Raw genomic sequence first — 14,852 nt, 5'->3', positions numbered from 1 at the left:
CATCATCAAAAAACTAAATGGGATTATAACTAACTTCATCTAGTCTGGAATGCGTTAGAAGCATAAATATCATCTTACCAAACTAGATCTCATCTCCATGCCGAAGCATCTAGGAGGTTGGGGAATTTGAATTTGAAGATATTTGGCTATGCTCTTCTACTCAAATCTTTATGGCGAGGGATCTTTGGCAATGGCACCTAGAGTTTAATCATCAAACATAAGTGTCTGAAGGACATCGACTTCGTGGTTTGGCTGCGTAGAGGGTGTATCGGCTGTAACACTGGCTCCGCTGTCTGGCGTAGCTTTACAAAAGTCACCACTATTTTCTATCACTCCTCTCTTGGAAACTGGGTTTTGGTCACCACATTGCTATTGGACAGGATTACATTCGGGGCCTTGATGATCTCAACAAATTCATGGTTCTCGTCATTCATGGACTTAACAACAATGGCATTTACTTCTGGCAACAAGTCATTTCAACTTGGCATAACAGATGCCCCATTTGGAAATGCTTTGTGGAGCTAGGACTTATTGGACAGAACACAGAGGAATGGGAAAAGCTATGCACACAGCTACAACTCGCTGAAATTTGCAGAGATGCGAAAAGAGATTTGATTGTATGGAGGGGAAAATGAAGGGTGTCAACATAATGGTGGTGGATGCATATCACCATCCCTGTTGTCGGGACACCATACATCCTGAGGTATGCTGGCTTTTTAAATTCTAGAATCCTCACATTCCTACTAAAATCACTCTTTTTCTCTCGTTAGTATGGAGAAATAAAAATTTAACGTGGGCAAACCTTCAGAAAAGAAATTGGTTCGTCCCTGGGATATGCGTTCTTTGCAGGAGTGCGGAAGAAGATAATTTTCATTTGTTCATTATGTGCCCTATTGTTTCTAAAATTTGGCAAAATCTGGCTACCATTTTTGGTCTCCAACTCCCATAGTTCACCTGCATTTCTGACTGCCTTGAATGGTGGAGTCAGCAGAATGTCACCTGGCGCTACATTCCTCCTATTTTCCTTTGGGAGATCTGGAGATGGAGAAACAACATTATCTTCAATAACTACAGAGAAAACAGTGCATTGGTGACAGAGAGAATCAGAATCACACTCTCTTCTGGACTACAAATTGGCATGAACACTAAAAAATCCAAAAAATCACAAACATGCCCAGAGATCATATACCCTACGGGGTTTTTTGATGGTGCATCACAAAGCAGCACATGCAGATGTGGTTTCTTGATCCTATTTTCACCTGAGCAGGCATATCATGTTCACTGGGGTGCGGGTATAGGCACTAATACAAAGGCAGAGGCCATGGCATTATGGGGCCTACTATGGTTCACTAATTTCCTGAATATTCCTACTATCCACATATTCAGAGATTCCAAGATCATCATTGATTGTGTCCGTGGCCAAGCTACAATATCCAAGCCCACACTACAAGGCTAGTTACAACAAATTGCATCACTTTGGAATTCACTACATCTCTCTTCGATTCAACATATTAGCAGGGAGTTCAATCAAGCTGCGGACAGTCTCTCCAAGAAAGGCATACTGGACAACCTGGATGGTTTACACATTGAGATCAAGATGGGAGACACATGCATGGAGGTCGGGGTGCTTCCACTGCCAAGATAAATCTACTCACCTTGACTTATCAGCCTTGCATGAAATTATCTTGAGCATTAGATCTTTCTCTTATCTTCTAAATTATATATACCATGATACAGGTACATGGATTGGTTATAAAGATGACTATATGTATAACTATTGCTCATAGGTATGCACGTGTTACTATCACTAATATGTTGATGTATTGGATGCTTCTTAATGAAGCAAATGTAACTTTTTTGAGATTGAATATATCACCTTTTTCATGCTGAAAAAAAAAAGAAAAAAAAAAACTAAAAATAGATATAAAAGACCTGCTGAGAAAAGGTCTTTTTAAAACCACTTCGCTGTCCTAAAACCACTTGGCTTCTCTCTATAATAACTAGTGTAAAGGACTTGCCAAGGAAGGTTTTCTTTGCCCTTTTTCAAAGAATGAAATGATGTAAAGTACTTGCCAAAGAAGGATTTTTTCTTGGGGCGAAGAATGAAATGATGAGAAGGTATCTTACATATCCATTTGGTTCCAAGGCATGAAATCTAAAAAAAAAAAGAGGAGAGCATTGTAGTGGGGGCAATCTTTGTCAGAGTGATTATGAATCGAGTTGGATGAAAGGAACCCCGAACTTGGAATGTATGCGTGCGTCAGATCGACACTCTGTACCTTTCTGACAATACCGAACGGGACGGACGATTGACGATAATGCAACGTGTACTCCAATCATAACAAATTCCGGTCATGACACAGCACATTGTAATATGAGCACAAAGCTGTAAATGGAACATGTGGAGGATTCGTCGCCACTCCACTACTCCATTAATCTATGGACTACTATTCTTGGCGATTGCTTCTGTATCTACACTCCTCCATAAATTTATAGACTGCTACTTGCTGCTTCCGCCGCCATTTGCACTTTCGGCTAAGGAATCTCAAAGGAATTGATTGAGTATACTGCAAAACGAAAAGGGACATATACATTTGATATAATATATTTTTGTGTATATATATCAAGTTCGAGAGTTGCAGGAGAGTGGATCGATAATGGATCGTTACGAGTTAGTTAAGGACATCGGGTCTGGTAATTTCGGAGTGGCGAGGCTCGTGCGGGACAAGAAGACACGGGAGCTCGTTGCAGTCAAGTATATCGAGCGAGGCCAAAAGGCAAGGAAGGGATTCATTCAATGGAATTTTGGGATTCATTCAATGGAATTGTGAAAAATGGAAGGGAATTAATCATGTCTTTATGCTTGTGCTTGCTACCGAGTAAAATTAAAATTGGGAACTCAGAGATTGATGGGGTGATTTTAATTTGTTTGTGAGCACAGATTGATGAAAATGTGAGGCGGGAGATTATTAATCACAGATCTCTGCGACATCCCAACATAGTTCGCTTCAAGGAGGTAGGTAATCTGTGCGTGATTACTTGTACCCTTTGCTAGTTTCAATTGGTATGTATTTTGAGTTTTCTGTAAGAGGTCTCTTGGTTTATTCCTTTTGGATGCCTCACTCTCTGTTCTTCAGCTCAGACAGGAGTCTGCCTATTAATTTAAATGTAGGAACCTGCTAGAAAATCACTTGGGTAATTTCTAAGCATGAATCTCGGATTTGGTTTGTAGGACTAGTTGTGATAGAGTCTGCTCATTGCTGCTTTATAATTGTCTTTCAAAGCATGAATCTGGGAATAGTTGTCATAGAGTCTGCTCATTGCTGCTTTATAATTATCTTGATCAGCATGAATCTGGGATTCGACTTGTAGGATTAGTTGCGATAGTCTGCTCATTGCTGGTTTATAATTATCTCATGGTTTATATATTTTGAATGCCTCACTCTATGTTCTTCAGTTCAGACAAAAGTTTGCTTATGAATGCAATTTTGGAAACCTTCTACACAATTACTTGGGTAATTTCTAAGCATGAATCTGGGATTTCGTTTGGAGAATTAATTGTGAAAGAGTCTCCTCATTATTGGTTTATAATTATCTATTATGAAACATCAAATTTATTCAGTTTTTTTTCAGCTTAGCATGTAAGAGATGTTTTAAGGTTACGTGAATATTTTTTTGAGTTAAATTATTAATTGTTTTTGGACTTCAAGTTTTGTGGCTCTGGTTTTTGATAACCTATGGTTTTTACCATAATATTATATAACTTCATAATATTATATAACTTATTTAAGGCATAACATTAAACTAACTCAATTAGTTTAAAATTAGCCTATTTAATAGGCCAGCCATAAATAAAAATATTAAACACTATATTAAACATATTGCATTATTATACTTTAATAGAAAAAAAATAAAAATAAAACCATATAAATATATAATTAAATAATTTACTTTTAACATAAAAATATTAAATTATCTTAATAAATGACAAATTAAAATAAATCTAAATTAATTTATACCAATTATAATAAAATATCAGTTATATTTATCTTTTTAAAATAGCTGTAATATAATCTTCTTATTGCTGTTCGACTATAATCCAACTATCATGAAGCATCCTGAGCAAGCTTCAAATTGCAAATATGATAAAGTACACTGGCTTAATTGACCTGGTCCAACTAGGCTAGCCCGATTTTGGAAGCTGGGTGATGTTTTAGTTTCCACCAGGGTTCAATCCTCGTAAGAAATTGTGAACACATTATCTAGATTAGATTCTGTACAACGTATACAGTGTCCCTCCTCCTTTTAGTTCAGCTCTACAGCCCTAAAGAAAATGATTGCCTAAATATGTGGATGCACCAAAAGAACCATAATAGTAAATGATATCAATATGATATCTTCCTAGGCTACATGCTGAGCAAATATGAATCACAAATTCTGTACAACGTATACAGTGTACAAATGAATCACGAATTCTGTACAATATATACAGTGTACAAATTCTGAACAATGTACACAGTGTTCCACCTCATAGTCCAGCTCCACAGCGTTAAAAAAATTGGTTATTCTGTACAATATATAGTGTCCCATCTGTTAATCCTGCTCCAAAGAAAAAGGGAAATGGTTGCCCAAATGTTTCGATCCACCAAAAAGAAGGGTAATACTAAATGATATCATGCCGAGTAAATATGAACCAGTTCCACAATCCTAAAGAAAATGAGTGCTTAAATGTTTACTGCATGGACCTAAATAGAAAAATAATGAAAGTGATTGCTTAAATGTGTGAATGGACGTAAAAAAATATAATAACTAATGCTGAGCAAATATGAATGACTGATCAGTTGTTTAAAAAAATTAATAAAAGTCATTGTTCACTTTTTCCATTCAATTCCAGACATGCTTATCACCCTGCTCGGTGTTTCTGAAGTGCAGCATCCCACTGGAACTGATGGATATTTGACTTCAATGGCTTTGCGGATTTCAATTTTTAAAACATTTGCCATGCATTTTTTCATTGTAATAAAGAAAACCAGTTATATGTCCAGAAGTATTAAAACCCCCGAGACGGACAATTATGAAGCTAGCGGGAATCTGGTAGGCACCTAGAGGGCTCACAAAACATTAGGAGCAGACCTTTGGGCCCTTAGAAAGGGATTAAAAAATGGAGTGATAATTGTGTCAGTTGGGTATATTATGGAAGACCATAATTTGGTACATTGATTAAAGATTATCTTCCGAGGTTATGTTTCTGAGTTATACCTCTTTAAAAACTTCAAAAAAAAATTGGAATTATTATTTAAAGATTGGTGTAATTTTATTTTATTTTAAGAATTTTATTTTTTATAAAGAGTTATAGGTTAAAATTTAAAAGTAGAAAACATACAGTTTTTAATATCTAAATAGTGTTGGAGTCACGATTGCGTTGGAGTGTGGAGTGTTTTGAACTCGAGATCTTTGGCTATGATGTCATTTGTTGGCTCTATGATACCATTTGTTGGAGCCACTTGTTGGAGCCACGATTGCCATTACACTAAAACCAAGTGTGTTTTGAACTCGAGACCTTTGGCTATGATACCATTTTTTTGGAGCCACTATTGCCATTACACCAAAACCGGCAGGTGCTAATAAACAGACACATTATTAGTGTTAAGCACATGCCACAAAACACATGGGAGCGTTGGATTAACACTGCCATTAATGGGGAGCACAACAAATAGTTGTAGGAAGACAAGTCCCTTATCCCAACCAAAAGATTTTATAAATTAATTTGAGATAACTTTAAAATTAAAATATTATTATTAAAAATTAATTTTCCATATAAAAAAACGTTTTAATAGGATGAAAATATTCTTTGATTCCACGTCTTTTACCTTCTTGGTTTTTTGTTACTAAAAATGTTAAAATGCTTAAGGTTTAAATTTTTTTACTCTTAATAAACTTCGAAACGAAATGAAATTTTTATTTTTATTAGTCTTTGGGACCATTAGCTTCGTTGTTTTTTGTCTTTCTCAATTTAATTCTCTAATTATTCAAATTAATCATGAGCTAATCCAACTTTTTAACAGTGCTCTCATTGAAATATGAGCTGATCCAACTTTTTAACAGTGCTCTTATTGAAAACACAATACCAAGAAACTGATGTTAACATACTGCTATAACTGTCTTTGATGTCTCTTAAAGCATCACATTCCAAAATGAAATGTTTTTCCCATTCTACTACCCTAGAAGAGCAAAAAATGCACACCGGTTCTTCCCAAGCTTCTTTAGGTCTTTTCCACCAAACCTTAGTTGATGTGAATTAGTCCTTAATTGAGCAATAAAAATCTTTGTTCTCCATAGGATACTAGCTCCAATGTACTCTTTTTATTAGAGATCACAAGTGGAATTGAACTGTTGAACACAGTATTTTTTTCTATCCAACTCTTTTCTCCATATAAATTTACAAAACTTCTTATATGTAATATTTTTTATTTGTAGCAAGCACACAAACTCTTTGAAACTCTTTGAAATGGTTAGTGCTAATTACACACTACTTTAAATACCCTTATGGCCACTGGATTAGCTAATTATGGGAAAATTTCTATTTGTAGGTATTGGTGACTCCCACCCATCTAGCTATACTCATGGAATACGCAGCAGGTGGGGAGCTATTTGAGCGCATATGCCAGGCGGGACGTTTCAGTGAGGATGAGGTCTGTCCCTCTCTCTGTGTGCATATAACCATTCGCTGGCCTTCATGGGATCCCTATGTATATATTGCTGATGGTTTTTCAAAATTTGTTAAAAAATTCATTTATTCGTTCAATTGTTTTGTACACAGGCAAGATTTTTCTTTCAACAACTGATATCTGGAGTCAGCTATTGTCATGCCATGGTTAGTAATTATAAGCTTTGGATCACCCTCAATTTCCCGTGGTATAGGTTTCTTCCCGTTGAACGGTTGGTTAGAGTTTGATTAATATGTTTATGGCTATCATACGCAGCAAATATGCCACCGAGATCTTAAGCTAGAGAACACGCTGTTAGACGGAAGCACTGCCCCCCGGCTGAAAATCTGTGACTTTGGCTATTCGAAGGTACACATTTGCAGAGTCCTATACTCCCCAGTATATTTTTTCACACTATCAGAGTCAGGCTCGTGCTTGAATTTAATATGCTTTTCCCAATATCCTAGCATAGGTCCATCTCACCCTTTTATGTATCTCCGAGAGGGATACAAATTTAAAAACTCTACTATAATCTCTGACAGACAGTTGCGTTTTTTTCATATTTTCAAAGTCAGGCTGGTGCTTGAATTTAATATGCATTCCCCCTTTTATCTATCTCAGAGAAGGATAAAAGACTCTACTATAAACTCGGACAGTTCCAATAATTTAGTATGCGTTTTCCAATATCCTAGCATAGGGCTATCTCAAATTTGTATCTATCTCCGAGAGGGATAAAAAGAACCCTGCTGTAAACTCTGACGGTTCCAATATTTTCTTCATATATTCAGAGTTAGGCTTGTGCTTGAATGTAATATACACGTTCGGTTCCAATATTTTTTTTCATATATTCAGAGTCAGGCTTGTGCTTGAATGTAATATACACATTTCCACTATCATAGCATACGTACATCTCAACCTTGGATCTATCTCAGAAGATAAAAAATCGCAACCTTTAATATATCTAAGAACGATAAAAAAAATCTTAACCTTGGATCTATCTAAAAAGATGAAAATGTTCCAGGTGTAAAATCTGACAATTGAAAATATCTAGTTTAGCATTGCTTTTTTCTCAACCTTAAATTGAATCTATTCAAAAAGGATAAACGAAGTTTAGGTGTAAACTCTGACAGTTTGAAAATATCTAGGGTAACATTAAACCTTTCTCAGTGAAATTTATTTAAAAACTCTTCTGAAAAGTCTGACAGCTCTAATATTTTTGTTTATATATTTAGAGTCAGGCTTGTGCATTTGTCAATATCAATCTTGGATTTATTCAGATTTCAAAGGGATAAAAGGTTCTAGGTGTAAACTCTGGCAGTTTGAAAATATCTAGACTAACGTTGGTTTTTTACTTTTTGGTGAGAGGATCGAGTGGGATGACTGATTCTTTGGTACGATGGAATGTTTTTTTTTTTTATCAAATTTTATGAAGGATATTTTTGGCTTTTTGTGATAACGATGGAATGTTTTTCTTTTTTATCAAATTTTATGAAGGATATTTTTGGCTTTTTGTCATAACGCTTAAGGAGTAAACTGCTGCTTAAAGAGTAAACTCCTCATTCTGTTAAAATCTCCATTTTAACTAAATCCTAATTTTTTAATATATCTGACGTAAGGCCATCAACCAGTTATAAATTCATCACAGTAACAAAAAAAAATAGTGAATTTTTACATCTCTCAATAAAGTCTATTAAAAAACTCTATTGTAAACTCTGTTCATATATTCAAAGTCGGGCTTGTGCTGGAATGCATGGTCCAATATCACAGCATACGTCCATCTCAACTTTGGACACTTCCAATATTGTTGTTCATATATTCAGAGTTAGGCTCGTGCTGGAATACAATATGCATTGTCCAATACCATAGCATACGGCCATCTCAACTTTGGATATATCCAAGAGGGATTAAAAAAACTCTATTGTAAACTCTGACTCTTGAAAAGATCCAGGGTAACATTGTTTTTTTTCTCAACCTTGATCTATCGAAAAGGGATATCTATCCAAAAGACATGAAAAACTTCAGGTGTAAACTCTGACCGTTTGAAAATATCTAGGGTAACATTTTTTTTACTCTGTGAAATCTATTAATATTTTCTCATCCAAGCTAGCTCTTTCTCTGTAAAATCTATTAATATTTGCTCATCTAAGCTAACTCTGTTACCTGCTTAAGATTATGAAGTAGCAATAATTGTTCATTCATTATGAAGTAACAGTCAACTGTTCATTCATTCTTATTTAGGATGTGGAATGCACTTTACTTCTCCATATGGGTTTTAATAAAATTATAGCACTCCTAAATAACATTATAAGAAGATTGTAATGAGAACGTATATATATATTTAAAGATATTATAGTGAGAGAAGAAAGATGCTTTGAAAAAGAAAGGTGAAAGGGATGTCACATGAAAATTGTAAAAACAATAAAATTATATTTACAGTTGTGATCTCTGCATTTATTTCAAAGAATTTTCAATTTGTAATGTTGTCATTTTCTTTGTGGCTAAAACATTCAATTTGCAATGTTTTCATTTTCTTTGTGGCTAAAAGATCCTGGTATCAGGGCTTATTTGTTTTATTGCTCAAATCTCCATGCCGAACTCGGTGTTTTTGTCTGTCTTATTCATATATATGCACCTTATCTCCAAATTCTCCTCGTTTGCAAAATTGGTACATACATTTTTTTCCATCTATTTGTTTCTAGTGGTAGGTGATGAGACCTCAACTTGAATTTACAAAATATTTGTTTTTATTCATCGAGATTTTCTCTTAGAGGTAAGATTGTTGCATGTAAATAACCATCTGATTAATCTCACATTGATAAAATTTCATTTTTCCATCCAGATCTTGCCACAATTTCTTTATTATCCTATCAAGTATGTATTATGTAATGGCCACTAGTTCATTTAGTAGATCTTCTTCTTCAATTCCTCACTTTTAAATTTATTTATATCCTGTAACAATACCAATCCACATTTTGAATATGTATGCCATAAATCCACTTAATGCTTTTCCTTCGGATGGTTCGCACACCTATTTCTGCTATCAAAGAGTTGTACTTTTCAAATTGGTATCTTGTAAGGACCAAGAAGTTTGCACCTTAATTTTTTTAATCATTCTCCATGCTTAATGCTGGCAATTGCAAGTTTGAGAGCGAAATAATTGTAACCTGCATTAGGAAAAAAAAATCCACTTGTCTATTTTTTTCTTACTTTCGTTCATAGATCCCATGGTTATAAAATATAATTCCATTTCGTAGGTGCATCTTATATTCCTGCTAAATTTTCATTCCACTTCAATTTTATAGGTCCATCTTATAATCTGGAAGCCTGTCTTGTGTTGTTTGTTTTCCTCTTCTTATTTGTTTGCAGTCTTCTCTATTGCATTCCCAACCGAAATCAACAGTGGGAACGCCCGCCTACATTGCTCCAGAGGTTCTCTCCAAGAAAGAGTACGATGGCAAGGTAAAATACTAATTCCATTTTAGTGCTGAGGAGATTCTGCTTATGGTTTGTTAAGAAAAATACTAATTCCCGTCCCTGGTTGTTTTGGCTGTTCAGATTGCAGATGTCTGGTCATGTGGGGTGACTTTGTACGTGATGCTGGTTGGCGCTTATCCTTTCGAAGATCCAGAGGATCCCAAAAACTTTAGAAAAACCATTGGGGTAAGGCCTTAATCCATAATTATGGATTCCGATTGCTTTTAGTTTAGCAATCTCTAAGTAATGCACTCAAATATTGGACCTGTTGTTATGGCAATTTCATGTACGAGTGAAGGTCTGAATGAATTTATGTTGCAGAGAATATTAAGCGCCCAATATTCAATACCGAACTATGTATACATATCTGCAGAATGCAGGCACCTGCTGTCAAGGATTTTTGTGGCCAATCCTGCCAAGGTAAAATGCACATTCCTGTAAAGCAATTTCACTTTGCACATTCACACGGGTTTCAAGAATGTAATAGTATATATGTTGTTTTCTACTTGAGTTTGGGTGTCCAGAGGATAGTGATTCCTGAGATAAGAAACCATCCATGGTTCTTAAAGAACCTACCTAGGGATTTAATGGAAGGAGCAGAGGCAAGCTACCAACATGATGATCCAGAGCACCCGACTCAAAGTGTTGAGGAAATCATGAGGATACTGCAAGAGGCAAGAATACTGCCAGGGAGCGCTTGCAAGGTTGCAAATGATCACCCGTTCCAGTTTGCAGATCCAGACATGTATGGAGATGCAGAGGCTGATGGTGAGGAGGATATTGAGAGCAGCGGGGACTTTGTGTGTGCAGTCTAAATCTTGAATGAGTAGATCTTCAAGCTCATATCCAACTCCGCCCATGAGGCGGGGCACTGGGTTGTGTGTGAATGTATGATGCTTCAGATTCAAATGAATAGATCCGCAGGGTCATATCCAACTCCACCCATAAGGAGAGGCATTAGGCTAAACTTGTGAATGTATGATGCTGCGGTTACAAGTTACACAGCACTCGCTGTGGTATATTTGTAAGTTTGGACATGTTACTCCCTGTGGTATATTTGTAAGTTTGGACATGTTAAACATTATTATGATGGTGCTTTGCTTAGGGAGATTTGCATCAAACGTTTTGTGCAGGAATGCTTCATAAATTATTTTTGTTTTACAGACTGTTATTTGTATGGATTTATTCAAAGTGTAAGTTCCATTTGCAGATCTAACATGTATGAAGAGACAAAGGCTGGTGGGTGGATGGATTATAAATGTTGAATGAATAAATCTTTAAATTTATATTCAATTTTATTTTAATTTAGATCATTTTGAGATTTGTAGGTCTAATGGTTAAGAGTGGGCTTTTTTGTAAAAGACATTAAGTTCAATTCCATAGGGGATAGAGTATGTACACTTTTCTAAACTTCCTAAACAAAGTCTTGTACACCAATTTGATGTCTGGTTTGGCCATGACCTTAAAAATAGATGATTATTATTATAGTAAAGATATATTATTATTAATTTAGTAATTTGTTATTTATATTAGTGTTTTCCCGATGTAAGTTGTAGTTTGGTGTTTCAAAGTTAAGAGTTTTCCCAAGCATGAAGCATCTACTTGTACTTTTGAGAATCAAAACTTGTGAGCATAGCTCTCAACCCCTTGAAAGTTGTTTTATATAGCAATCTCTTCTCCCACAATTTAGGGGTAAGATACACCAACCTGGTGTTTGGGTTGGCCATAACCTTAAAAATAGATTATTATTATTATTACCATCATTATTATAAAGATGTATTATTATAATTGATTTGCAAGGCTCTTTTTAGGAGTAGGTTCTACTTTGATGATTTAGAGTCTAGAGTTTTCCAAAGCGAATTTAAAGCTCAAAAACCATTTTGAAGCATCAAAAGGTACTTTTGAGGATTAAAACATGTGAGCATAGCTCCCAACTCCTCAAAGTTGGTCTACATAAAAAAAGCTTTCCAATGACGTGAAAATAAGTTCCTATGTAGAAGTTATTCTTTTTCTGCCTTAGCCCCCATTTCTCGCACATGTGACACTACATATATATGGGTTTCAAGAAGATTCTAGAGGGTCTAAAACCCTAATGCTAATTAAGAGTTGAAATATGGAAAAATCCATTTATATCAAAATAATAGGCCATTGGGAAACACTACCACACTAGAATAATAGACCATCGGGAAACACTACCACACTAGAAAGAGGGCAAGGGGGAAGGTGGGCTAATTTCCTTACTAAACATATAAAATCTAGGAGTTAGAGTAAGAGATTGAAAAAAATAAAAAAAATTGTAATAACCATAGTCATTCATAGTCATTCAAATTATAATATCTCTAACAACTCTATACTAACTTAAATAATACAAATATTTTAATTTTAAATATTTTTGTATTGCATTGAATTTCTAAAAATAAAACAAAGCATATATTTCACCTTCTTAATTTTTTTGGTATTTCATTAATTTTCTAACTCTACCTCCTCTGTGAAAGCATGAATTTCAATGTTTCTACGCTTATTTCATATTTTCCCTTTTTATCTTATACCTATTTCATTTTTTTCCATTTTATTTTAAAAAAAGCTAAAAGGTAACTTAATTCAACATAGGAAAATTGTTTCTAAGCATAACATATAAAATAGCATTAAACTTTGATGGGCTAAAATTAAATAATTTAAAACGAATAAATAATTAATAATTAATTATAAAAAATAAAATAAAATAATAAAAAAAATAACTTAAATAATTTAATGTTAAAATTTATAATAAACTCTAAAATTTACAACAAAATTTGATAGGGAAATTTTAAAATAAATTTTATATTTATTTTATTTTAAAATGTAATATTTTCCTTATTGTTTTTATATAATACATATATTTAATATTTTAATTTAATTATAATTAATATATATTTATTTTAAAGTTTGATCTCAAGTTTTGTTTTCAAGATGTAATTTTTTAATATAAAATAAAAAAAAAAAAAAACTAGTTTTAACTATATATAGTTGATATTGAAATATTTTATTTGTGATACACATTTTTTATATTAAAATGTTAATACATATCAAATCTATATTAAATATTGGAGGACTTACAAATCATTTTTATACCTTGAATTAGAAAACACATATTAATGAAATAAGAGTTCTCTTTCTATATATATAGATATTAATTTTTTTTACTTAACATGCATATTGAAATATTTAATTTATAACCCACATTAAACTTTTTCTTTGTTATTAATATTTTTATATCTTATATATTAACACCATATTAAGAATGAAATAAATTACTCTCCCTCACTATGAAAAGTGAAAATATAAGAATTTTTTTAGTTTAAATAACATTATTTTTCTCATTATAAAGTTCATATAAAATTATGTTATTAATTTGGACATTGAAATATTTTACTCAAGGTGGATTGAATTTTTTTTGGTTATTAATATGCTTTTCTTTAAATATTACACGTAAACTAAACATACATGAATTACTCATGTAATATCAATATATTATTTTTTGTCAACACAATATATTAAATAATGAATAAATTACATATCTTTCTCATTCTAAAAAGTAAATTATTGGTTTTATTTTTTTACTTTCTATTACATTATCTATCTATATAAAGTTGATGCAAATTAAAGTGGAAATTGAAGTAAATTAATTATGGAAAACACCATTTTTTTGTTATTATTGTTTTTAACTTGTTTATATAAGTATTATTTTATTATTTTCAAAAGTAACGTTCCATGATACAACATCTCCCCCATACTATCCTGTATAGCCCCTCTCGATGCAACAATCACAAATATTATTAACATATATTACCCATCTCATTTTTTGGGGATGGTAAGTTCACTTTTCTTTTATTAACACATAAGCATAGTTACAATATGATCTACTACAATGGAAACTAGACCATGGATAAAATCGAAGGCTTTTTGTCTAAAGTTAGCAAATTAAAAAAATATAAAAGTCAAGTACAAGAAAATGGATTTTGTTGTTAACCAAACAGAGCATATCTAGTTGCAAAATGTAATGAAAGTCTAGCCTATATTGCTCCACATGTATAAAAAAATAAAAGTCATAATTGGCTAAAGAAACAATGACATAAAGAGCATCACATAAATGCTCAATGAAACAAAAAACCATCAAGTGACAAGTCATGAGGAAGTTAAACTCGATTGGGACTAAATCAATATGATTGTTTGGAGACATGGGTCTCGTTGTAGCTGCTTCAACCACCCTCCAAAATGTGGCCTATGCTTTGATTTTGGAGGACTCCTTCTGTCCATAGGAGCTTATCTTTTATTGTCATCAAGTATTCATGTTGTGATCAAGACTTATCATTTCATGCTTTTCTTTTGATGCACTGATCCCGGCTTCATATATTTCCAACACAAGCTAAATTCTGACTTGATCTTGCAGCATTGTTGGGCTTGCCTCCAGAAATTGGACAATTTGGAAGGTAGGCCAGCCTTGCCCCCAAAAACTATGCAAATATTCTTGGCAGGCCAGCCTTGAGCATGAAATTTGCGCAATTCTAGATGGAATCCCAGCCTTGAAGATGGAAATTGCACAAAGCATCCCTTAAGCTTAGAAATTATGCAATGCATTGAGTCAAGAAGTTTCCCAATCCTCAAGAATTGCACAATCCTTCTTGGTAGTCT

General features: G+C 33.6%; 1 protein-coding gene across 1 annotated transcript; it reads left to right on the top strand.

Moving 5' to 3' along the window:
- The first annotated feature begins 2,360 nt into the window (after positions 1 to 2,360).
- LOC149266922 (serine/threonine-protein kinase SRK2A-like) lies at positions 2,361 to 11,392 on the top strand. The gene is made up of 9 exons (XM_089431226.1): positions 2,361 to 2,777; positions 2,942 to 3,016; positions 6,591 to 6,692; positions 6,821 to 6,874; positions 6,984 to 7,076; positions 10,074 to 10,166; positions 10,263 to 10,367; positions 10,503 to 10,601; positions 10,706 to 11,392. The coding sequence occupies exons 1-9, from the start codon at positions 2,658 to 2,660 to the stop codon at positions 10,994 to 10,996; spliced, it is 1,032 nt and encodes a 343-aa protein (XP_089287352.1). The 5' UTR covers positions 2,361 to 2,657; the 3' UTR covers positions 10,997 to 11,392.
- The last annotated feature ends 3,460 nt before the right edge of the window (positions 11,393 to 14,852 follow it).

The sequence above is a fragment of the Pinus tabuliformis genome, chromosome 6, assembly GCF_031772625.1.
Source record: "Pinus tabuliformis cultivar Carrire ecotype Pingquan chromosome 6, CPIR1, whole genome shotgun sequence".
NCBI lineage: Eukaryota > Viridiplantae > Streptophyta > Pinopsida > Pinales > Pinaceae > Pinus > Pinus tabuliformis.
The sequence above is the reverse complement of the archived record's forward strand: the minus strand, read 5'-3'. Positions and strand labels throughout refer to the sequence as shown.

Bases quoted from the DNA above. Each gene is read 5' to 3' on its own strand.
- LOC149266922 (XM_089431226.1), top strand. From the start codon at position 2,658: ATGGATCGTTACGAGTTAGTTAAGGACATCGGGTCTGGTAATTTCGGA. The intron at 3,017-6,590 runs GTAGGTAATCTG...TTCTATTTGTAG, and splicing joins ACATAGTTCGCTTCAAGGAG to GTATTGGTGACTCCCACCCA. The intron at 7,077-10,073 runs GTACACATTTGC...ATTTGTTTGCAG, and splicing joins GTGACTTTGGCTATTCGAAG to TCTTCTCTATTGCATTCCCA.